This window comes from Saccoglossus kowalevskii, chromosome 13, assembly GCF_978046115.1.
Source record: "Saccoglossus kowalevskii chromosome 13, keSacKowa6.1, whole genome shotgun sequence".
NCBI classification, from domain to species: domain Eukaryota; kingdom Metazoa; phylum Hemichordata; class Enteropneusta; family Harrimaniidae; genus Saccoglossus; species Saccoglossus kowalevskii.
The window spans coordinates 10,606,693-10,632,768 of NC_140653.1; the positions used below are offsets into that span (position 1 = coordinate 10,606,693).

Consider the following 26,076-nt stretch of genomic DNA (forward strand, 5'->3'; position numbering starts at 1 on the left):
GTAGGTATTTTGTATTTCCTATCTGTCTGTAATGCCATTCACTGATAGTTTACAGTAAAACAATCTACTGTAAAATACTTTATTCTTGCTTGAACTATTTTTTGCTGAAAAGACATTTTGGCTGTTCTGTATGAAGTTTCTTGAAACTGATTTTTGTAACTGATGAGATGAATATAAAATATAAGAAAACAGGTATTTTTACTGGATTTTATTTTCAGTGATTCACCCCTTAAGCGAAAATGAATTGCAGGTTAAAATAAAGTACCTTACAGTATATATTAACCCCACTGATGTAGAGGAATACAAACATACATGTTTACAATTTTAATTCACACAAGCTGAGTGAAGAACAACCACTTCGTTTCCTTTGAACTTGATAGTTGCCGCGATGTCGAATGTTTATTTTGACTGTTTATTTCGTCGCATTAAAAAATAAGCCGATTTACGCAAATGAACGTTTATCTAAATGAAGGTCACCCTGCAGACCGACTTGTTTGCACATGCGTAGTGAACGAAATATTTTCCTGCGCAGATATGAATTTTTTTTTTTCAAGTTTTCCGTTTCCAGCAAAGCGGTTGATAAGGGCGTATCGGCGGCAACTAACATGGAGTATGACTAATGTTGTGGAAACAAAAGCGAAAGCACTGTAAGATAAACTAAGACAAAGGTTTTTTTAATCCTCTTAGTTTCGTTGTTCTTCCTGGGGTTTATAGTTCCATGGTTTGATATATGTCCTGATTTAAAATAAAACCCTTCGAAATAGAAGTAGAACGTCGAACGTTTGTCGTCGAATGTAGCATACAACTAAAACTTGTTTCTCAATATAAAAGTCTAAACTGCTCCAACCGTAACTCTGATTTCTTCTATAGAACTATATAATCCTAAAATGTACTGCAACTGCATTGGTATTTAATTTAACTATTTTGATATTTAGCTTTATGGTTTTAATGTCACTGCTACTGTATGATGCATGTAAAATAAATGCTATGTTGACTTTAGGTTTTAGCCTTTTCACCACCAGTTCCTTCTTTTCATCACAAATTCACAAAATAGTTGTGTTTATAGTCTGCACTTTCCTTCAGAAGATTGGGGCAAAAATATTTGACTCAATTCGGCTTGAGCTGGACACGTTTACAATGTCGTTTTTGCTAGATCAAGCAGGCTGGAGCTGTTAGGCTCTGCTGAAATGTAAAGAAGGTAGTGATTAACATATCAAGTTATTCAATTTGTACCCACTCTCGATTGATTTAGAAAACTAGATACTGTAAAATACTTTATTTTAGCTGGCATTAATTTTCACTGATGACTTTTTGGATGTTTTGTATAGAATTGATTTTTGACAAGTTGAATGAAAAATATAGGGAAAAAGGGATATTCGCTTGATTTTACTTTCACTGAAACTTTCCTTCACCGAAGTGGTGAAAATTAATTCCAAGCGAAAATAATGTATTTTACAGTATGTTGCGGTTTCCGCAATTGCCATTGAAATCTTCGCTTGACCAAAGTACATATATGAGACAAGACCAAATGAAAATATGGTATACCCTGTGAGGGCGCTGTTGTGAAAAAATTCATTATCATGCTTTGTGCTGTGTACTCATGTCGGTGGATTTTGTAGCAATTGGCCAAATTATATAAGAATCCAGGCTTCATTATGACAGGATTTTATGACCTAAAAAAGCACACATTTACTGGTTGTTTTTGGTGTACCGTAGTTGTTCTATTACAAGGTCACCAAAAAACCCAAATTTGCCTTTACTGTTCATGCTATCCTTAAAATAATTAGTGCAAGTAATTCTAATAGAGTAAATACGGTTTACAAATTTAAATGTTTAAATACTGTTTAATGATTGAAAACTTTTCACCCTATAACAATTATTTTGTAGTTGACAAAGATTTAGTGATCCAAAATTCTGTTTATATTTTAGGGGAGAATTACCATGTGTTGCAGAAATGAATTTTCTAGAGCGAGTGAAGTGGTTAGACATGTATGGTGTTGATTTACATCCTGTCAAAGGACAAGACAATATAGAATACTTTTTAGGTTTAACTCCAACAGGAGTAGTTATTTATAAAAGTAAAAAGAAAGTAGCAAGTTATTTCTGGTGAGTAGCTTTTATTAAATATTGTTGTCGGTGATCAAAACTGAAGTACCGTAAAATCTGTATCAAAAGCCGCATCCCTAATAGAAGTTGCTCGCATTCTTTTTGAAACCCAAAAATTCATCATTTCCCAAATGTGTAGGTGCTCTAATAGAAGCTTCATCCCCTCTATTGCATTGTACCATTTTAATAGAAGCCATGGTTTCTAATACAAATTAAACAGTACATGTACATATAACCTACATTGTGCTGTGTTGATTCCACAAATTCTGGTGAGCAAAAGACGTCATGACATTTTCACTTAAATGAGCTAATAAGATACATTTGTCTCTCTTGATTAAATACTTGAACTTTTTTTTTTACAGGCCTAGAATCACTAAAGTGCACTTCAAACACACTCAGTTTATCCTTAGAGTCATAGGAAGGGAAGTAAGTAACAAAGTGGGATTCAGTTGTTTCAAAATTAGCTGTAGACATTTTGTGCAAAATAGCAACTATATGTAGTGTTATGAAACATTTCTAATAATTCGCCATATTTTGGGTCTAAAACAGTAAATTTAACAGAAAACACTTAGGCCATTTGTCTGGAATTATTGAACAAATTGGGGACATTTTGAAAAAAAATATGATGTCTATTGAGCATATGAATTACTTTGAATATGAGCAATGAAGGAGTTTATTTGTCTAACATATTTAAGTTGTAATACTATAATTATATCCTCCTCTGTTGATACATGAAGTTTACTATCCAAGATGTTGGTAAGAGTAGATTCAGGCGAACTTGGCAATGGCTTGATCAAATGTGTAGCAATGGTTCATACAATCTGTCGATAAAAGCTTCACTGTTACTATTGTAAACCTTAAATTGATTTTATATAAAAAAAATGAAGGAGTTTACTAATAATAGTATGTTATTTTGTTAATATATTGTGATTAATATATCTTCTTATTTCTGTTTCAGAATACAGAAAATGAGTATTATTTTGAGTTAGCAAGTAAACTAGCTTGTAGACATCTTTGGAGATGCTGCGTAGAACAGCATGCATTCTTTCGTCTTCCACACATCACTGGTCAATCCGCATTTAGTAGTTCAAAATTTAGGCATAGGTGAGAACTTTCAGATTACCTTTCTTTCATTTGTGCATTGATTATACATATAGAAAAATTAGTGTTTCTTGTATCAGGTCAAAAAAGTTTTGCTTCTGGTCTGTTATGTTTTTAATCTTTTTTTTTTTTTAAATTTTTTTTTTAAAACTTATTTAATAGTACAACAGCTAGTACTAAGCAAGATATTTAATGTTAAGTGTTTAACATTGATTAAATAATGCTTTCAATGCATTCATTCAAAGTTGATTTGGAGCAACAAACGTCCTCCAAACCAGAAAACAAACATTTCCCAATTCTACCATGTATGGCGCCCTTTACTGATATGCAAAATTGCAGGTGCAGCTTTCAAACTGATATGCATGATGATAACACTTAAAATCTTTTTTTGGTCTTATATTACAAAGTATATGACTTTCATGATATGAGCTAAAGTTCCATCCTGCCTGAGGACCACATACATGATAATATTTTATTTTAATTAAAGGCATTATTGAATACTTGTATCTATGATTTTATTGTGATAATAGAAATGAGTTAGGTTATTGTCCAATTCAAAAAGTCGGAAACATTTACTACAGTGCATATGAACATAAATGGGAAAAAAACTCTTATCTTGGAATGTGTGTGATTTTAAATGGATTCTCATATTACACTCGTTGCAGATACTTTAAGTTCTTGATTACATTACCACACTACCCACAATGCATTGCTGATATACTGTAAACAAATTAATTTCAACTGATAGGAATTTCCACAATTTAAGGTTTTTATGGCATTAAAGAAGTAACAATTTTGCAAAATTTTTACTCCTACAAAATTTCAGGGTTTTTTCACTGACATGTGAAATTCATGAAAAATTTAGCTTTTTGTGAAATTAAAGCAGTTTACAGTTTAACTGTGTCAAGCAACAAATAATGTCAATATTGTGTCATCAGAATGACCTTTGACCTCTATATAATGTGACAGACATTCAAAATAAACATGACAAAATTGAGTGTTGTGTAAGTTTCATCTAACCAGAACTGCACATGATACCATTAACCTTTTGAGAGTGACAAAGTCAACTTCATGCACCATCCATTAAATAGTTTCATAGTCTGCTCTTTTCCATCTAAAATGTTGTAAACAATTTTTTTATCAAAAGGTACAAATAAAACATTTTGTATGTTTTGTTCAAAATTAATATTAGTTTCAGTGAAAATTATAGTAACTGTGAACAATTTGAGCAGGAAGGAAATTTGGTGTTCAAAGGTTAAATATTATCTATTTTTCAGTGGTAGAACACAGAAAGAAGCCATTGAAGCTTCAACTCAAGTGAAACGCTCCCCACCAAAGGTGTCAAGACTTCCTAGTAAGAGGTATATGAGGAGAGCTTCAGCCCAAATGGACTCCTCAGGTCAACCAATATTAACACCATGGGCCCCCTATCAAGATAATCTAATGGTGGAAAATGGTGTTACAAAATCAGTGGCCCCAGAACCAGTAAAAAGGTGATGTGCAGTTTGTACTTTAATATAAATTTGTCTGCTTTTAGTGACTTTGAAGGTAGCAACCATTGAACAGTTTTCAGTCACTTTAAACAAAGAATATAGGTAGGAAAAACTTTTATACTAGTACTTACTCCTCTGCGGACTTGCAAAATAAAAAGGTTTATGTATGAGTGGTTCTTTCCCAGATATGTTTTACTATCACTTTATCTCAGATTTTCATTCAACTTTTAAAAACTACCTCTAGAGGGCAGTATATAAATTAATGGTTTTCAAAATGTTTTCAGTGATACACAAATAATAAACACCAAGTTTCTTTTCTTAATTTTTTCCACAGTGGTGCTAAAATGACTCCTCAGAAAAAGAAGGAACATATTCCTGACTCATCAACATCACGAAGCACAAAATCTGTGCCATGGGAAGAAAGTAAACCAGCGTAAGTGAATGACCCGTCTCTCTCTTTTTTTAGTATCCATAACATGTGTTAACATTACAGCGTTACAGCGTGCCATAATTTTGCAGTATTTTACCTGGAATTTTCATCCTACCATATTAGGAATTACGAATTTCAAATATGGAATGATTATGTGCGTAAGCATCCTCTAATAATAAAAACAAACATGGCTGCCACCAGAGTTTGACCGGACTCCACACAAAGAAGTTTGCTGATTCTGTTCTTAACATTTTGAATTTCGGCATTCCCATGGTGTATCCTTGGAAGGAAAAGATGTATAATAATAAGGTTATTACGAGAATACCTCAATGTATGCACTCTGCTGCGCGTCAGTCGATACTCCAGCTGTACTGTCTTTGTGTATACTTTGAGGTATTCTCGTGATAACCTCATATTATTTGTTTTTCACTCACCCCTGTCATCACCAATACTCTGTGAATCAGGATTGCAGCAATTTTAAGCTGTAATCAAACAGAAAACACTATAGTTTAGGGAGGTGAAAATTGAGAAGACTACTGTATCACATTGAGAAAATTGTGTTATAACTTTGTGTTCACTTTTACTTAGACATTCCAATAATCTCACTGGTATATCCAAACCACAGATAGGTAAAACAATTACAAAAAGTATTTGAGATATATCAAGGTGTTCTACGTCAACAATGAACTTCAATTAAGATACTGTAAAATACTTTATTTTAGCTGGAATTAATTTTGAGTGTTTTATATGGAATTTATGTTCACTGATTTTTATTAAGTTGAATGTTATATATAGAAAAAGAAGTATATTCACTGAATTTTATTTTCACGGAATCATTCCTTCAGCAAAAATAGCAAAAATAAATTCCAAGCGAAAATAAAGTATTTTACAGTAGTGCATTTCTCTGAGTTGTTCACAGTGCATGCATCTATTGGGACATCAGATTCCAAACAAAATAAACAAAATTGCTGTAAATTATTTGTATTTGTCCAGCCGCACATACGTGTATGCTAAAGAGGTTATCACTCATTTTACTCATAATTTGGTATTTTGAGGAGTCATAAATCAAAGATCCCTCATAAACATTTTGAAGTGTAATAACCTCCATGAGTTCATAAAAAATTTATTTTTCACTCTTATAACATGTTCTGATTTCAGACAGTGTAACTCATTGACTTATGAATCATTGGTTCCATTTTTTGTTGTGTTCAAACATCACTTCCTTTCATAGTCATTCAGAAATTACATGAAAATTCTGATAAAATCTCAGGTCACATTTTTGTGGAAGTATATTCAAACTATTGCTGTATATTAATTGACAATTTTTTGCTAGTACTTGTGAAGTCCATTCCTGATGACAGTATTGTAAAAAATTAAAACCGTTGCTTTGTCATAATAACTTATTTTGTTTTTGCTTTTAGTGGTTTGTATACACCAGCTGGTGGCTCACCAGTCTCTGTAAGAAGTTCAAGTTCAACCAATAAAAGGAGGACTAGATCTCCAGGATCAGGAAGACATCATCATTGTCATCGTCGTGGTTCAGGAAGTGAATTTGACAGTGATTCCAGTTACCGGAAACACAGGTAACATTTGCTGCTTTTTAGAACTCCTATAGCTAAGAAACAAAAATGTATTTCCCAACTGGGCCAGTCTAAATGCAGTTGCACTTATTAAATGATAAACAAATTTAAAAACAATTTTATACCCTTGTCCAAAACAAACCTGTAATTTATATCTATTGGTTCAAAATTATAAGTAAACAGTTATAACAGAGTTATAGGATTGATCATAAAACATGACTCTAACTTAAAATTGTATTAAAAATCATTAGGGCTATGGCAGGCTGGTATGAATGTCTTATTCCACACTGAAATGAAGTCTAATTGTGGCATTTCCTTTTTATTGTTTGACTCTTTATAGTATTCACAATTGAATTGTATTCAAATTTAATTAAATATATTTATATATATTATACTTCAAAGCACCATTCAGACTACTTTTGGAAATTTAATTTGCAGGTAGTTAAATATAATATTAGAATTTAATGCATGTATGTTTCTCTTTGTTCAATAGACATTGTCGCAAATGTCATTCAGTATCGGATACTGAATCAGACCACCATGTGCGTAGAAGACGAAGAAGGTATGTATGCTATATGTGCAATCATATCAGTTAGCGCTTATTATACAGTTGTAGTTCATATTGCAAGCATTAATCAATGACTTTATGTAGTTCTGTGAGCTGTGTCCTGTTGACTGGTATATGTCAGATACTATAAAAATATCACATGAATACTTGCAAGTACACACAGGCAGTACAGAGATTGCAACCCCAGTCAATGCAATTCCGTACTGCCTGAGTTCATACTTTGCGGTATTCTTGTGATGGCCTTATTATTATACATATTTTCTTCTCTCATAGTAACAAGTTTTAATGAGACATAACAGACAAAAATTCTATCAAAAAAAATTTATGCTGTGCAAATGTTCAGCATTTAGTATGATGTCAGTCATTGGTGCTCTGTTGTAGAAATGTTTTTTGTAGTTACAATAACTCAAACAGGTTTTATCCAATTTCTTTCACATTTGTTTATTAGCAAGTCTAGGATTTCAGCCAAGTTCAATTTAGGTTCGTTTCTATGTATATTTTTGACTCCCATGTGCGAAGCACAAAATGGGAGTCTTTGCAGTTAGTGTGTCTGTATGTGTGTATGTGTGTATGTGTGTATGTGTGTATGTGTGTATGTGTGTATGTGTGTATGTGTGTATGTGTGTATGTGTGTGTGTATGTGTGTATGTGTGTCCGACTGTTCCACTGCTATCTCAAGAACCATACATCGGTTTTTGATGAAACTTGGTGCATAGATGCTCTGGGCCAATGCGCAGATTTGATTAGGTTTTGGTAAAAATCCATGCTCGTTAATTACCTAATTTGCATGATAATTAGCTAATTTTTAGCTGTTCTATGACTGTTCCACTGATATCTAAAGAACCACTCATTGGATTTTGATGAAACTTGGTACATAGATGCTCTGAACATATGCGCAGATTTGATTAATTTTTGGTAAAAATCCGTGCATATTAATTACCTAATTTGCATGATAATTAGCTATTTTTTAGTGGTTCCATGACTGTTCCACTGATATCTAAACAACCACTCATTGGATTTTGATGAAACTTTGTACATAGATGCTCTGAACTAATGCTAGGTTTTGATTAGTTTTTGGTAATAATCCGTGGATACTAATTACCTAATTTGCATAATGATTAGTCAATTTTCGGTTTTTCCACTGATATCTCAAGTACTAATCATCACATTTCAATGAAACTTGGTACATAGATGTCATACGACACTGCACAGACCTGATAGTTTTTATGGTAATATCAGTACGTATTAATTACCTAATTTGCATAATTAATTAATTTTCAGCATTTGATATAAGTAGTTAGCATTACATTTCAATGAAACTTGGTACTTACATACTCAAGGACTATGCAGAGATTGATTGTTTTCGATAAATATTTGTGCATATTAATCACCTAATTTGCATAATTAGTTAATTTTCAGCTTTTCCACGGGTATCTCAAGTACTAATCATCGCATTTCAATGAAACTTGGTACATAGATCCTTTAGGACTATGCAGAGACCTGATTAGTTTTAGGGTAAATAATTGTGCATATTAATTACCTAATTTGCATAATTAATTTTCAGCTTTTCTACTGATATCTAAAGTACTAATCATCATATTTCAATGAATCTAGAATTATGCAGACCCAATTAGTTTCCGGTAAATATTTGTGCATATTAATCACCTAATTTGCATAATTAACCAACTTTCACACTGATATCTCAGGTACTATACATCACATATCAATGAATGTACATGGATGCTGTAGGACAATAGACAGACCTGAATAATTGTGGGTTAAAATCTGTACATATTAATTACCTAATTTGCATAATTAACCAATTTTAATCTTTCACACTGATATCTAAAGTACCGTAAAAACTCCAAAATTTCGACTGGTTTTAAATAATTTGTGTTAGAAATGTGACGTGTTTTTAGAGTCAAAATTAAGGTGCATTTTCGGACAGTCGAATTTTTCAGAATAGAAATCAGCAAAAAAAAATGGGGATGATAGACAGTGTGCTTCATTAGTTTTTAAAAAATGCAATGTCCGTCAATTGACGTAAACTTCCTCATGTTTCACGGTAAAAGCAAAGGTCGTGGCCAAGTTGTAACTCAAAATCTAAACAAAGTCATCAATCAGTGAGTATTATGACAAGCAAAACAAAACATCAAGACGCGGAGAAGAGGTCAGCACAAAACTAATAGGTCAAAAGACAAAGCTGTCTCGCACTACCTAGGAAAACTTGCGAATGTTCGAAGTACAGGTACCCATTGGACAAAAGATACATGGAAGTTTAGCAAACGATCTCCCCGACCCAGTGCAATGTATCCGGTTAGAATCAAAGCTCACGTGTCCCTTATTTGAGCACCGTACCGGTGATTTGAGGGACCAAATTCTGCCGTAAATTCGCCCTTGGATTAAAAAATATAATGGGATTTAAGAAAATAAAATGGGACTTTTAAGGTGTATTTTGGCGTCATTTTTCGGACATTTCAATCAATCCTGCCGGCTAAAATAGAGTCTAAGTTTTACCGTAGTCATTGACGTCTGTCTATTCAAGAGTACACGAGTATGATTTTTATCGTGACTAGCGTGAGCGGGTAAGCTTCCTTTCGAGAATGAGCTGTTATCACTGTGAACAATGTTAAATTATTCTTCAGATGACCAGTTTATTTTTTAAAAACAACTAATTTTTTTATTTAAAAAAAATCATGCCGTTTTCGCAACATCCAGCTTTTTGATTGGTTAATTAGCGATTTGACCTATTTGACCTAAGAGAACATGGCGGATATCCTACAGCATCAAACGTTTATACGAGACCGGAATCATTCACTTACGATGAAACTAAGTTGACTTTTATTTGTATTTCATAACCATTCAACAAATTTATTTTGTGTACATTATTATAATCACTACTGAGTACAGTAATAATCAACAATTCAGAAACGCAGCATGCCGAGATTTTTGTGTTCGTTTTTATTTGAAACTTCGTTTATTTAGAATATATTTTCGTTACCAATAAAATAAAAATCTCTCAGTCAATCAGAAACCCGGATTCATGCCTTTGAGAAAGGTCCCGTTTGAACGCTCACATCGGTTTTTTTTTTCGTTTGGGGGAAAACTAAAACTGGTCGCAATTTTCGAATAAGAATGAGTCGGCAATTTTTAGTGGAGTCGAAAATTTGGAGGTAAATAAAACACCGAAACCCGGCAAATAAATAGGCGGTCAAATTTTTAGAGGGGTCGAAATTTTGGAGTTTTCACGGTGCTAATTATTCCATTTCAATGAAACTTAGTACAAAGATGCTCTAGGACAATGTACAAACCTAATTAGTTTGGGGTAAAAATCTGTTCATATTAATTCCCTAATAAGCATAATAATTCATAATTTTTTGGTTCTAATCACATTTCAATTAAACTTGGAGACATAGATTTTCTGTTACATTGCGCAGACCTCATTAGTTTTACACTCAAATCTGGTCATATTAATTTTCTGATTTGCATAATTAGTTTTCAGCTAAGTAATTTCGAATTATATTTAATGTGTCTCCAATACTCTCAGCACATGGGAGTTCTTTCTAAGCTTTCTTTGATTTTTTAGGTTATTGGTTGAATTTCACTTAAAATTGTCTTCTTCTTGTAGTTATATAATTTGTGTTATTCTATGAGGGACATCAAGATTAATACAGTAAATATAGTATTATTTGAGAAACTTGAATGTTATTTTTTTTGTAAATAAGATTACTTTTTTTTATTACTTTTGTTCATTTTGGGCTAGAATTGTTCCCACCTAAATTGTAGCCAGTATGTTACACAAAAAATGTTTAAATATATTTTATGGTATTATTTCCGTACTTTTTACTCGCTTTTGTCATGCAAGAAAAAGATTGTGCATCCATTATTGATACTTATTCTAGATCTTCAATGGGCAAGGTTGTGATACTTTTGCTATGTTATATATTAATCATAACTATTATGTTTACACTACTTAGATCAGGTTCACGTAGTGCAGCCAGTAGCGGTAGTGATTCAGATCAAAGTAGAAGTAGCCACAAAGGCAGAAGACGACGACGGAGGTAAGTAGATGCCATTTTACCCCTCTCAGTCTTTTTCTCTCTGTCCATTGGCCTTTGTGGTCCACATTTGCTTCATACGTCCTGCTTATTGGTGTGTGCCTGCTTTGATCTATTGTTGAGTGGAATTCGTGACCAATTCTTATAATATTTAGCCATTTTCATTTACTTGTCATTTACAGTAACAAGCCTGTCTAAATGTAAAAATTGAATTTAAAGATTGAAATAAATGCATATCACAATTCTGTATTTGTGGGAGCTGATGAGGTCAGTTAATTTTACATTATGCAACACCAAATGGCCAAGTAATCTGGATTTATATCTTTTATAGACGTTCTGAAGACAGAATGGTGGAATCTGAGGACCAGTGGAGGCTAGTTCAAAGACGTCAGGAACATTTAGATGCTTTAAATAATCCACAACATAGTGCAATTATTAAAGATTTACGAAATGGGTCAGTAATGCAATATTTATAGTCATTTTATGGTTTGTGGTAGGCCAACTTATTATGGCACAGGTCAGTGGATTGTAGGCCGATTTAATATGGCACAGGTCTATGGATTGTAGACCAATGTTGAAAATATGGCACAGGTCTATGGATTGTAGACCAATGTTGAAAATATGGCACAGGTCTATGGATTGTAGACCAATGTTGAAAATATGGCACAGGTCTATGGATTGTAGACCAATGTTGTAAATATGGCACAGGTCTATGGATTGTAGACCAATGTTGAAAATATAACACAGGTCTATGGATTGTAGACCAATGTTGAAAATATGGCACAGGTCTATGGATTGTAGACCAATGTTGAAAATATGGCACAGGTCTATTGATTGTAGACCAATGTTGTAAATATGGCACAGGTCTATGGATTGTAGACCAATGTTGAAAAGATAACACAGGTCTATGGATTGTAGACCAATGTTGAAAATATGGCACAGGTCTATGGATTGTAGACAAATGTTGAAAATATGGCACAGGTCCATGGATTGTAGACCAATGTTGTAAATATGGCACAGGTCTATGGATTGTAGACCAATGTTGTAAATATAGAACAGGTCCATGGATTGTAGACCAATGTTGTAAATATGGCACAGGTCTATGGATTGTAGACCAATGTTGTAAATATGGCACAGGTCCATGGATTGTAGACCAATGTTGCAATATGTAACAGATCTATGGATCGTAGACCAATGTTGCAAATATGGCACAGATCTATGGATTGTATACCAATGTTGCAAATATAGCACAGGTATATGGATTATAGACCAATGTTGCAATATGTAACAGGTCTATGGATTGTACACCAAAGTTGCAAATATAGCACAGGTATATGGATTATAGACCAATGTTGCAATATGTAACAGGTCTATGGATTGTAGACAATGTTGCAAATATGGCACAGGTCTATGGATTGTATACCAATGTTGCGAATATAGCACAGGTATATGGATTATAGACCAATGTTGCAATATGTAACAGGTCTATGGATTGTACACCAAAGATGCAAATATAGCACAGGTATATGGATTATAGACCAATGTTGCAAATATGGCACAGGTCTATGGATTGTATACCAATGTTGCAATATGTAACAGGTCTATGGATTGTAGCCAATGTTGCAAATATAGCACAGGTATATGGATTATAGACCAATGTTGCAATATGTAACAGGTCTATGGATTGTAGCCAAAGTTGCAAATATAGCACAGGTATATGGATTGTAGACCAATGTTGCAATATGTAACAGGTCTATGGATTGTAGCCAATGTTGCAAATATAACACAGGTCTATGGATTGTAGACCAATGTTGCAAATATAGCACAGGTCTATGGAGTTGCAAATAAAGCACAGGTATATGGATTGTAGACCAATGTTGCAATATGTAACAGGTCTATGGATTGTAGCCAATGTTGCAAATATAACACAGGTCTATAGATTGTAACCCAATGTTGCAAATATAGCACAGGTCTATGGATTATAGACCAATGTTGCAAATATGTATCAGGTCGATGGATTGTAGACCAATGTTGTAGATTTCAATATCTTATTATTTTCCTAACTTTTCAGTTATTCAAAACATTCTTGAACAGGGAAGATTACAGTAACACAGTATTAATGATTTATTTTAAAATAATAATTTTTTTGGGATACACAATAATATTTATAATGCAGTATAAATAATTACCATAATATTTATTTTAGACAAATACAAATATTTTTATTCATATTACATTTATAATATGCAATTAGGTTTTAAAGACAACAATTTTATTTGTTATATTATCACAAATTTTATATATCACATGCATATGGGTAATAATTATGGGTAACAATTACTATATCCCCACCACCATAATTTATTGCCATCACCCAACTACTATACAACCTCATTAATTTGAACTGTGCTCTGTGATGCGCTACACTTGCAGCTATTTCCATGCCTGCCACATAAAGCACTGTTCCTGCTCACGGCAGCAATCACCAATTTTAAATCCGCAATCATATATCATGAAATATCAATCTCCATGGTTCATAGATTAACAATCTTCCAAATTGAGTCATAGACACAGGTTGCAGGTCACAGGTCATACATAAGCAATCAGTCATTAGTCAATCAACCATTCTGTATGACAATCTATTACATTTGAATATGAACTCATAGTTACTGCTTAAATTATAGGAAATAAAGCATAGAAATAAAATAAAACACTTAATTAATATTAATTGCATGACTTGATCTGATTTGGTGGCGTACAAAATCAGGAGGTACATATTAACACAACTTTCACTTGGATACTGTGTAGCAAAAGTGCCATATATACTTATTCATTCACATATGCAGTACATCGTTACTCTGTCGTGTATTAAGTTTTATTTGTGTGTTATATTTAATAAGTGATTGTGTCAATAATTGCATAATTTTATCAAGTATCATTTTATTTTTGTTTTGTAATATTTATATCTCTGTTGAAATCCTTGATGTTGGCATTTCATTTATCTTTATTTATGTTCATTGTCATATATCATATTCTGTAAATAAGTAGCTTTATATCTATTTTAAAATAATATATATTTCTATGGCTGTCATCTTTATCATTGTGTTCCTGCATGCGTTAAAGCAGGGGAGTCGTCACCTGCACATTTGGCAAATTGTCATAGCATGTCATTGTTTACAAACAAGCATCTATCCATGAGCCTTCATATTTTTTGCGTTTGTTGTTATCATCATTTGGGACTCAATTCCTATGTATATGCAGGTGATGACCCCTCAGGTTTTAGTTGTTGTGTTTAGCTGTTAAAACGTTGTATTACCACTATTTGTAGTGACATCAAAAAGCTGTGCTATTCTACACTGTGCTTCCCACCACATTACATTGAAGCCAAATTCAAATTTTTCTCTACTGAGTGTGTTACTGCACATATACACAATGCATTATGGGAGAGAACCTGCCATTGTTTATACCATTGCACTCAGTGGAGTTGTCTGACAGTGTAAAATGTAGCTATATGTATTTCAATTTCATGTACTTTCATCTCAGCTGTTCATTCATTTGTAATTTTTTTACATGTATTCTCCTGTTTGTTTGTTTGTTGTTTGCATGTCAGCTAAAATAAATATCATATGCATGTTATGCATTGCATGGAATTTGGATTTTGTTCGTAGTGTGTACAGTATTTGCTCTATTAGAAGTGCAAGACCAAGCTGTATTACAAATTGCAGTTACGTGTCTGATAGACACCATAGTTTATAGTCAATGAGTATACCTAAAAAACAACCCCAAAATGTTTTGGCTTCTATACAATGTATATGCATTATTTTAAAAAATGAGAAAAAAAGTCTATATGCATCTCTACTAGAGCAAATATTGTACACGTATAGTAGTTGTAATACCAATACTACTGTCAAATCTGTATTCAAAGCCGTGACTTTTATTGAAATGATAAAATACAATATAGAGGATACAGCTTTTATTATTTGCATACAAACATGAAAAATGGTGAATTTTTGGTTCTCAATTATTCAGAAACTTGAAAAAGAATAAGTATGGCTTCAAATAGTGATGCGGCTTCTATTACAGATTTTAGAGTAGTAGTATATCCACGATGAAAGTAATATTGTTAGTGTCAGATAGCTTTAGGCTTGCAATTGCTGCCCTACTATAAAATTTGGTGTTGTATAATACCACCAATACAAAACTGTTTGTGCACAAAATGTATTGGCTTCTATACACCTGTAGAACAAATATTAATAGTAGTTGCTATGGCAACGAGAGTATAGAAGTAGTATCAGGTAACTTCATGCTTGCCATTGCCGCTTGCAGCTGCTGAATTTGGTTCCACAAAACTTTATATTAGAGATGCGCATTCAGAAAAGCAAATATTGTTTATTAGTAGTAGTTGTGGTGATGGTAGTATGTAATGGTCCAGGACTTCTTTAATTATATCTACCTATTATCTACCATTGCTGTCAGCCTACTGAGACTGAGGTCCTTCAAAAATTACATTTATTGGAACTGTGACCCCTAAATCGTCATGCATTCAACAGTCTCTCTTGTCATTCCTGTTGACTTACTGAGTTTGATGTTCTGTGACATCTACATTGCCATTTTCAAAAGATTTCTAAATACTTAGGGGTAACTAATCTAAATTGGAATTCAATGGTGGTAGTTGGGAACTGTAGATTGATGGATTGAGATTGTCACACAAGTGGTAGGGGTTGTCACAGTAGTTGTGGGTGGTCACTTTGGTGGTGGAGATGGTGGTAGTTGGGAACTGTAGATTGATGGAATGAGATTGTCACACTAGTGGTGGAGGTTGTCACAGTAGTTGTGGGTGGTCACTTTGGTGGTGGAGATGGTGGTAGTTGGGAACTGTAGATTGATGGATTGAGATTGTCACACAAGTGGTGGAGGTTGTCACAGTAGTTGTGGGTGGTCACTTTGGTGGTGGAGATGGTGGTAGTTGGGAACTGTAGATTGATGGATTGAGATTGTCACACAAGTGGTGGAGGTTGTCACAGTAGTTGTGGGTGGTCACTTTGGTGGTGGAGATGGTGGTAGTTGGGAACTGTAGATTGATGGTAGAGTTTGTCACACTAGTAGTGGTCACATTGGTGGTAGTAGTGAAGATGGTTATCATGGTGGTAGTGTAGAAGGTCATAGATGGTGAAGAGACTGAACATTCGTATTTGTCTTTTTAAACTATAGATTTGTATTGATATATGATAATATAAAACACTAAGTAATCCTGTCTATATTGATTCTAGTCTTTTATCCTAACTGCTAATTGTTATGAAAAATACTGTGTACATGTTATCCACATTGTAAATATGTTGCAAATCATCTATTATGTAAGCACTCTTCTTTCTATTAAGTTAACTATGAAATATCAATGATATGAAAGGTTTTGTACATGATATCTTCTTAATATCCTCGGGGGCGGAGCTACGTCACAAGACGTTCCACGTTGCTACGACGCGCACCACTGTACATGTATTTCTATGGGCTCTGTGCGCGCTGCTGTGGAACGCCGGTGGAGCCGGTGAAAATTCGAGAAAACAACACAAACTCAACTTTGAAGTAATCCTGAACAAATTTATATATGTTACACACGTAGGGCTAATCTTGTTACACTGTTCAGAGGAGTCTCAACAATCATCCCAAAGTACCGTTTTCTGCGAGTTGTGGGCCTTTGTTTTCACCGCCGAGGGTTGCCAGGCGGTGAAAATGCCTGGATGTCCGCCCCCGAGGATATGTTGTAAATCATTTACTAAATATTATTGGCACCCTTCTTTTAAAATATCAGTGATCATACTTTAATTGTAACAGTGTCTTTGCTAATACAACTTTTCACTTCCACAGGTCTGTTCCCACTACAGAGGACAATCCTGAAAAAAGATGGAGAATTGAACGATCGTATGTGTAGCACTTTTAACTTACTAACATCATTTAGTTCTGTGATATTCTAACTTCTTTGCACTGTTGTTTTTATGTACTTCATGTATGTTCTTATGTTTGTTTAATTCTTATATTTCATCTAAACCAATACTATATACGATTCTAATATACAAATTACTGTACCAGTTCAATGACACTAACCAATGCTGTACCATTATAGTGTTAGAGAAATTATTGTACCAGTACAATTTTGGACAAATTACTGTGCCAGTACAATGGCAGTAACCAATACTGTACCAGTACAATGACAAATGCTGTACCATTACATTTTAGACAAATTACTGTACTAGTACAATGACAGTGACAGATGCTGTACCATTACATTTTAGACAAATTACTGTACCAGCACAATGATAGTGACAAATGCTGTACCATTACAATTTTAGACAAATTACTGTACCAGCACAATGACAGTGACAAATGCTGTGCCATTACAATTTTACACAAATTACTGTACCAGCACAATGACAGTGACAAATGCTGTACCATTATAATTTTAGACAAATTACTGTACCAGTACAATGACAGTAACCAATACTGTACCATTACAATTTTACACAAATTACTGTACCAGTACAATGACAGTGACAAATGCTGTGCCATTATAATTTTAGACAAATTAATATACCAGTACAATGACAGTGACAAATGCTGTACTATTACATTTTAAACAAATTAATATACCAGTACAATAACAGTGACAAATGCTGTACCATTACATTTTAAACAAATTAATATACCAGTACAATAACAGTGACAAATGCTGTACCATTACAATTTTACACAAATTACTGTACCAGTACAATGACAGTGACAAATGATGTGCCATTACAATTTTAGACAAATTGCTGTACTAGTACAATGACAGTGACAGATGCTGTACCATTACAATTTTACACAAATTACTGTACCAGTACAATGACAGTGACAAATGATGTGCCATTACAATTTTAGACAAATTGCTGTACTAGTACAATGACAGTGACAGATGCTGTACCATTACAATTTTACACAAATTACTGTACCAGTACAATGACAGTGACAGATGCTGTACCATTACAATTTTACACAAATTACTGTACCAGTATAATGACAGTAACCAATACTGTACCATTACATTTTAGACAAATTAATATACCAGTACAATGACAGTGACAAATGCTGTACTATTACAATTTTAGACAAATTACTGTACCAGTACAATGACAGTGACAAATGCTGTACCATTACATTTTAGACAAATTACTAAACCAGTACAATAACAGTGACAAATGCTGTACCATTACAATTTTACACATATTACAGTACCGGTACAATGACAGTGACAAATGCTGTACCATTACAATTTTACACAAATTACTGTACCAGTACAATGACAGTAACCAATACTGTACCATTACATTTTAGACAAATTAATATACCAGTACAATGACAGTGACAAATGCTGTACTATTACAATGTTAAACAAATTACTATACCAGTACAATAACAGTGACAAATGCTGTACCATTACAATTTTACACAAATTACTGTACTAGTACAATGACAGTGACAGATGCTGTACCATTACAATTTTACACAAATTACTGTACCAGTACAATGACAGTAACCAATACTGTACCATTACAATTTTACACAAATTGCTGTACTAGTACAATGACAGTGACAAATGCTGTGCCATTACATTGACAGTAACCAATACTGTACCATTAAATTTAGACAAATTACTGTACCAGTACAATGACAGTAACCAATACTGTACCATTACATTTTAGACAAATTGCTGTACTAGTATAATGACAGTGACAAATGCTGTGCCATTACAATTTTAGACAAATTACTGTACCAGCACAATGACAGTGACAAATGCTGTACCATTACAATTTTACACAAATTACTGTACCAGCACAATGACAGTGACAAATGCTGTACCATTACAATTTTACACAAATTACTGTACCAGCACAATGACAGTGACAAATGCTGTACCATTACATTTTAAACAAATTACTATACCAGTACAATAACAGTGACAAATGCTGTACCATTACAATTTTACACAAATTACTGTACCAGTACAATGACAGTGACAAATGCTGTACCATTACATTTTAGACAAATTGCTGTACTAGTACAATGACAGTGACAGATGCTGTACCATTACAATTTTACGCAAATTACTGTACCAGTACAATGACAGTGACAAATGCTGTACCATTATAATTTTAGACAAATTACTGTACCAGTACAATTGACAGTAACCAATACTGTACCATTACAGTGTTTGAGAAATTATTTTACTAGTACAATTTTATGATAAATTACTCCACCATTACAATGACCGTACCCAATATTGTACCATTTCAATATTAGACAAATTACTATACCAGTACTATGACTGTGGGTTGTGTGACTGCAATGTGAAAACGAGTGATTTGCATGACTGCAGTTTGATATCAGGTGGGTTGTGTGACTGCAGTGTGATATCAGGTGGGTTGTGTGACTGCAGTGTGATAACAGGTGGATTGTGTGACTGCAGTGTGATAACAGGTGGGTTGTGTGACTGCAATGTGAAAACGAGTGGTTTGCATGACTGCAGTTTGATAACAGGTGGGTTGCGTGACTGCTGTGTGATAACAGGTGGGTTTTGTGACTGCAGTGTGATAACAGGTGGGTTTTGTGACTGCAGTGTGATAACAGGTGGGTTTTGTGACTGCAGTGTGATAACAGGTGGGTTTTGTGATTGCAGTGTGATAACAGGTGGGTTTTGTGACTGCAGTGTGATAACAGGTGGGTTTTGTGACTGCAGTGTGACAACAGGTGGGTTTTGTGACTGCAGTGTGACAACAGGTGGGTTTTGTGACTGCAGTGTGACAACAGGTGGGTTTTGTGACTAGTGTGATAACAGGTGGGTTTTGCAACTGCAGTGTGACAACAGGTGGGTTTTGCGACTGCAGTGTGACAACAGGTGGGTTTTGTGACTGTAGTGTGATAACAGGTGGGTTTTGCAACTGCAGTGTGACAACAGGTGGGTTTTGCGACTGCAGTGTGACAACAGGTGGGTTTTGTGACTGCAGTGTGATAACAGATGGGTTTTGTGACTGCAGTGTGATAACAGGTGGGTTTTGCGACTGCAGTGTGACAACAGGTGGGTTTTGCGACTGCAGTGTGACAACAGGTGGGTTTTGCGACTGCAGTGTGACAACAGGTGGGTTTTGCGACTGCAGTGTGACAACAGGTGGGTTTTGCGACTGCAGTGTAACAACAGGTGGGTTTTGCGACTGCAGTGTGACAACAGGTGGGTTTTGCGACTGCAGTGTGACAACAGGTGGGTTTTGCGACTGCAGTGTGACAACAGGTGGGTTTTGCGACTGCAGTGTGACAACAGGTGGGTTTTGCGACTGCAGTGTGACAACAGGTGGGTTTTGCGACTGCAGTGTGACAACAGGTGGGTTTTGCGACTGCAGTGTGACAACAGGTGGGTTTTGCGACTGCAGTGTGACAACAGGTGGGTTTTGCGACTGCAGTGTGACAACAGGTGGGTTTTGCGACTGCAGTGTGACAACAGGTGGGTTTTGCGACTGCAGTGTGACAACAGGTGGGTTTTGCGACTGCAGTGTGACAACAGGTGGGTTTTGCGACTGCAGTGTGACAACAGGTGGGTTTTGCGACTGCAGTGTGACAACAGGTGGGTTTTGCGACTGCAGTGTGACAACAGGTGGGTTTTGCGACTGCAGTGTGACAACAGGTGGGTTTTGCGACTGCAGTGTGACAACAGGTGGGTTTTGCGACTGCAGTGTGACAACAGGTGGGTTTTGTGACTGCAGTGTGACAACAGGTGGGTTTTGGCGACTGCAGTGTGACAACAGGTGGGTTTTGGCGACTGCAGTGTGACAACAGGTGGGTTTTGCGACTGCAGTGTGACAACAGGTGGGTTTTGCGACTGCAGTGTGACAACAGGTGGGTTTTGCGACTGCAGTGTGACAACAGGTGGGTTTTGCGACTGCAGTGTGACAACAGGTGGGTTTTGCGACTGCAGTGTGACAACAGGTGGGTTTTGCGACTGCAGTGTGACAACAGGTGGGTTTTGCGACTGCAGTGTGACAACAGGTGGGTTTTGCGACTGCAGTGTGACAACAGGTGGGCTTTGCGACTGCAGTGTGACAACAGGTGGGTTTTGCGACTGCAGTGTGACAACAGGTGGGTTTTGCGACTGCAGTGTGACAACAGGTGGGTTTTGCGACTGCAGTGTGACAACAGGTGGGTTTTGCGACTGCAGTGTGACAACAGGTGGGTTTTGCGACTGCAGTGTGACAACAGGTGGGTTTTGCGACTGCAGTGTGACAACAGGTGGGTTTTGCGACTGCAGTGTGACAACAGGTGGGTTTTGCGACTGCAGTGTGACAACAGGTGGGTTTTGCGACTGCAGTGTGACAACAGGTGGGTTTTGCGACTGCAGTGTGACAACAGGTGGGTTTTGCGACTGCAGTGTGACAACAGGTGGGTTTTGCGACTGCAGTGTGACAACAGGTGGGTTTTGCGACTGCAGTGCGACAACAGGTGGGTTTTGCGACTGCAGTGTGACAACAGGTGGGTTTTGCGACTGCAGTGTGATAACAGGTGGGTTTTGCGACTGCAGTGTGATAACAGGTGGGTTTTGTGACTGCAGTGTGATAACAGGTGGGTTTTGTGACTGCAGTGTGATAACAGGTGGGTTTTGCGACTGCAGTGCGATAACAGGTGGGTTTTGCGACTGCAGTGCGATAACAGGTGGGTTTTGTGACTGCAGTGTGATAACAGGTGGGTTTTGCGACTGCAGTGTGATAACAGGTGGGTTTTGTGACTGCAGTGTGATAACAAGGGTGTTGTATGACTGCAGTGTGCACAGGTTCAAAAATGTTCTAGGCATTATACTTATTTTCAAAATGTGTAAAAGGAACTATTACATTTTGGGAAATTTAATAATGTCATAACATCTGACATCAACTTTTGGCAATAATTAAAATTTGTTTTTATTTTCTGTAATTTTATCTTTTGTTTAGCCCAAAATAGCGGCCATCTTGAATACATACTGGTGAAAAAAATGGTGATCCCAATGCTTTGTTGATTATTAGAAAGTTTTATAATGCTGTGAAATGTGTACTTAATATCTGACGAATGTAGGATTCTTCTACTCAGTTTTGCATATACATTTTATTTGATCAAATGCAGTGGGTTCACAAATGGCTGTGAAACCATAGAATATAATCTATGGTGAAACCTAATATTAATAAATCTAACTTTAGGCGATCAATAGAGGCTAGAAGAGCTAGCAGTGAGCTGAAGAAACATTTTACATATGGACTGGTTGATCCAGATATTGGACAAACAGAAAGTGATCTCAATTTTATTCCCTATACAAGTGTTGAGTAAGTACAATTTATTGCATATGTTCTGATTATGATATGTATGTCTGTGCATATGTTCTGATTATGATATGTATGTCTGTGCATATGTTATGATTATGATATGTATGTCTGTGCATATGTTCTGATTATGATATGTATGTCTGTGCATATGTTCTGATTATGATATGTATGTCTGTGCATATGTTCTAATTATGATATGTATGTCTGTGCATATGTTCTGATTATGATATGTATGTCTGTGCACATGTTCTGATTATGATATGTATGTCTGTGCATATGTTCTGATTATGATATGTATGTCTGTGCATATGTTCTGATTATGATATGTATGTCTGTGCACATGTTCTGATTATGATATGTATGTCTGTGCACATGTTCTGATTATGATATGTATGTCTGTGCATATGTTCTGATTATGATATGTATGTCTGTGCATATGTTCTGATTATGATACATATGTCTGTGTATATGTTCTGATTATGATATGTATGTCTGTGCACATGTTCTGATTATGATATGTATGTCTGTGCATATGTTCTGATTATGATATGTATGTCTGTGCATATGTTCTGATTATGATATGTATGTCTGTGCACATGTTCTGATTATGATATGTATGTCTGTGCACATGTTCTGATTATGATATGTATGTCTGTGCATATGTTCTGATTATGATATGTATGTCTGTGCATATGTTCTGATTATGATATGTATGTCTGTGCATATGTTCTGATTATGATATGTATGTCTGTGCATATGTTCTGATTATGATATGTATGTCTGTGCACATGTTCTGATTATGATATGTATGTCTGTGCACATGTTCTGATTATGATATGTATGTCTGTGCATATGTTCTGATTATGATATGTATGTCTGTGCATATGTTCTGATTATGATACATATGTCTGTGTATATGTTCTGATTATGATATGTATGTCTGTGCACATGTTCTGATTATGATATGTATGTCTGTGCATATGTTCTGATTATGATATGTATGTCTGTGCATATGTTCTGATTATGATATGTATGTCTGTGCACATGTTCTGATTATGATATGTATGTCTGTGCACATGTTCTGATTATGATATGTATGTCTGTGCATATGTTCTGATTATGATATGTATGTCTGTGCATATGTTCTGATTATGATATGTATGTCTGTGCATATGTTCTGATTATGATATGTATGTCTGTGCATATGTTCTGTTTATGATATGTATGTCTGTGCATATGTTCTGAGTATGATATGTATGTCTGTGCATATGTTCTGATTATGATATGTATGTCTGTTCATATGTTCTGATTATGATATGTATGTCTGTGCATATGTTCTGATTATGATATGTATGTCTGTGCATATGTTCTGATTATGATATGTATGTCTGTGCATATTTACACATATAACATGGGAGTGAATCTTGTTTTTGCTTCAAAGACTGATAATAGGTTAATTAATATACATGTAAATATTGGATCAGTTTATTTTTCAAAAAATTGAAATAATTTGGAAATATTTCAGATTCAACCTAGAAACAATAAAATAAAATTTGTTTGACATCGAGTTGGATTTAAATGTCAGTAAAAATGATTGAAAGGAAAATAAAAAAAAGGAATTAGGGTTTCCTTAGTTTTTGTTTACATCATTTGTAGAGTAATGATTTCATAATCTTATTTATGTAATTAGAACTGAAGCTGTGCCAGTGAGAATCACTACATCCCCTAAACATAGAAGACACAGATCACGTAGTGGAGAAAGAAGTCGATCAAGCAGTAAACAGAGAGATAGCGATGGGTAAGTAAACTGTCAGGTGTCTGTATAGTGTAAGATCTCTGACTCAATGATTAAACCATGGAGTAGCAGATTTGAATGCACTGTTCCCATTGGTCAAAACAATAGACGTGATGTGGATATATTCATGAATTATCAGTGTTTTCAACAAGAAATCAAATGTGTTCAGCATAATATGATAGCAATAAACCATCATTGTTCTGCCCTGGTATACCAATTGACATTGCATAATACTAATTACCGGGTACTCTGTCTGTTCATATACTGACCCGCCAGAATTATTTATGCACCACACTACATGCAGTTACTACCTATGATATCATTCAATAAAATAAACTCAATAATGGTTTGAATAAATATATTTATATATCTAATAAAATATGCGTTTTTACACACAATAAAAAAAAAATATTGGAATTGTCATGCAAGATTGAATAAAAATGACAGTCTGAACAAAATAGTGAAAAAACGTTCAAATGTTTAATGGAGAATATTGTGTAAACGCAAGCTCATGAATATTCATGAAGTAATAGAACGCGATGATTTTCAATAATGCGCGTGTCCACCTCTTTGCTGGATGACTTCTCTAAGCCGCTTTGGCATGGTATTGATGAGTTTCCGACACATGTTCACCTGGAACTGTCCCCAAGTTTCCAATATACTCGCGTATGAATCCTCAATGTTAGTGACTGATCGGGAATGCACCTCTAAGTCGATTAATCCCAAAGGTCCTCAATAGGGTTCAAACCTGGAGACTGTGCAGGCCAACTCAAAGGGGTAAAGTTGCCAAAAAGATATCCGTATAAGTCTTGTGGATTATTTAGAAAATCCTTCACTGCCAATGCTGTGTGAACAGGGGCATTATCCTGTTGGAAATGGAAATTGGGTCCAACGAGTCTTAGTGCCAACAGTATCATTTCGTTTTGCAGGAAATCCAAATATTTCCATCGATTCATGGTCGTCGGTACACGGACTAGCGATCCTAAGCCGGTAGCCGAAAAACACCTCCACACCATGACACTTTCACCACCAAATTTTATTGTTGGTTTAATACATTTCAACTCGTATTCTTCACCTGGTCTTTGGCGTACAAATAATCTCCCACGCCTTCAAAACACCATAAACTTGGATTCGTTTGACCAGATAACTTGAGCCCACTGTGCCGGAGTCCAGTCGATGTGCTGTCTGGCAAATTGCAACCGCACTGTGATGTGTCTAGATTGTAGTTTTGGTTTTTTTTTTAGCAACACATCCGCGAAGATTACCATCCTTATATAGTCTTGATTTTATTATGCTACAACTCAGTCTTTTCCCAGTGAGTTGATTAAAATTGGCGCGCAAATCTCGGGCTGTGTGAAATCTATTCGCTAAACTAGACCGGATGAGTAACTAACTTTCGGCATGGCTCAATGTTTGTAAATAAAAATTACGTATCTGATACTATTAACTCGATAGGAATGTTCATAAACTACAACTGACAGGTATTCCCGCCCAGAAGCGCGTGTTGAAATAATTTCAGCTTCCAAATTGGTTCAAATTTGCATAAGAAAGGACACAACTATCACACATGTTTTAT

The 26,076-nt window shown here is 35.2% G+C and overlaps 1 protein-coding gene across 1 annotated transcript in view; it reads left to right on the forward strand.

Moving 5' to 3' along the window:
* Positions 1–26,076, forward strand: part of LOC102808380 (band 4.1-like protein 4A) — a 64,796-nt gene that overhangs the window by 30,895 nt on the left and 7,825 nt on the right. Inside the window, exons 6-17 of the mRNA XM_085506906.1 lie at positions 1,930–2,106; positions 2,469–2,532; positions 3,065–3,210; positions 4,485–4,700; positions 5,035–5,133; positions 6,552–6,713; positions 7,204–7,272; positions 11,256–11,339; positions 11,668–11,790; positions 17,202–17,255; positions 22,583–22,705; positions 24,396–24,503. Coding sequence (XP_085363032.1) covers positions 1,930–2,106; positions 2,469–2,532; positions 3,065–3,210; positions 4,485–4,700; positions 5,035–5,133; positions 6,552–6,713; positions 7,204–7,272; positions 11,256–11,339; positions 11,668–11,790; positions 17,202–17,255; positions 22,583–22,705; positions 24,396–24,503 — 1,425 coding nt within the window. The remainder of the gene's footprint in view (positions 1–1,929; positions 2,107–2,468; positions 2,533–3,064; positions 3,211–4,484; positions 4,701–5,034; positions 5,134–6,551; positions 6,714–7,203; positions 7,273–11,255; positions 11,340–11,667; positions 11,791–17,201; positions 17,256–22,582; positions 22,706–24,395; positions 24,504–26,076) is intronic.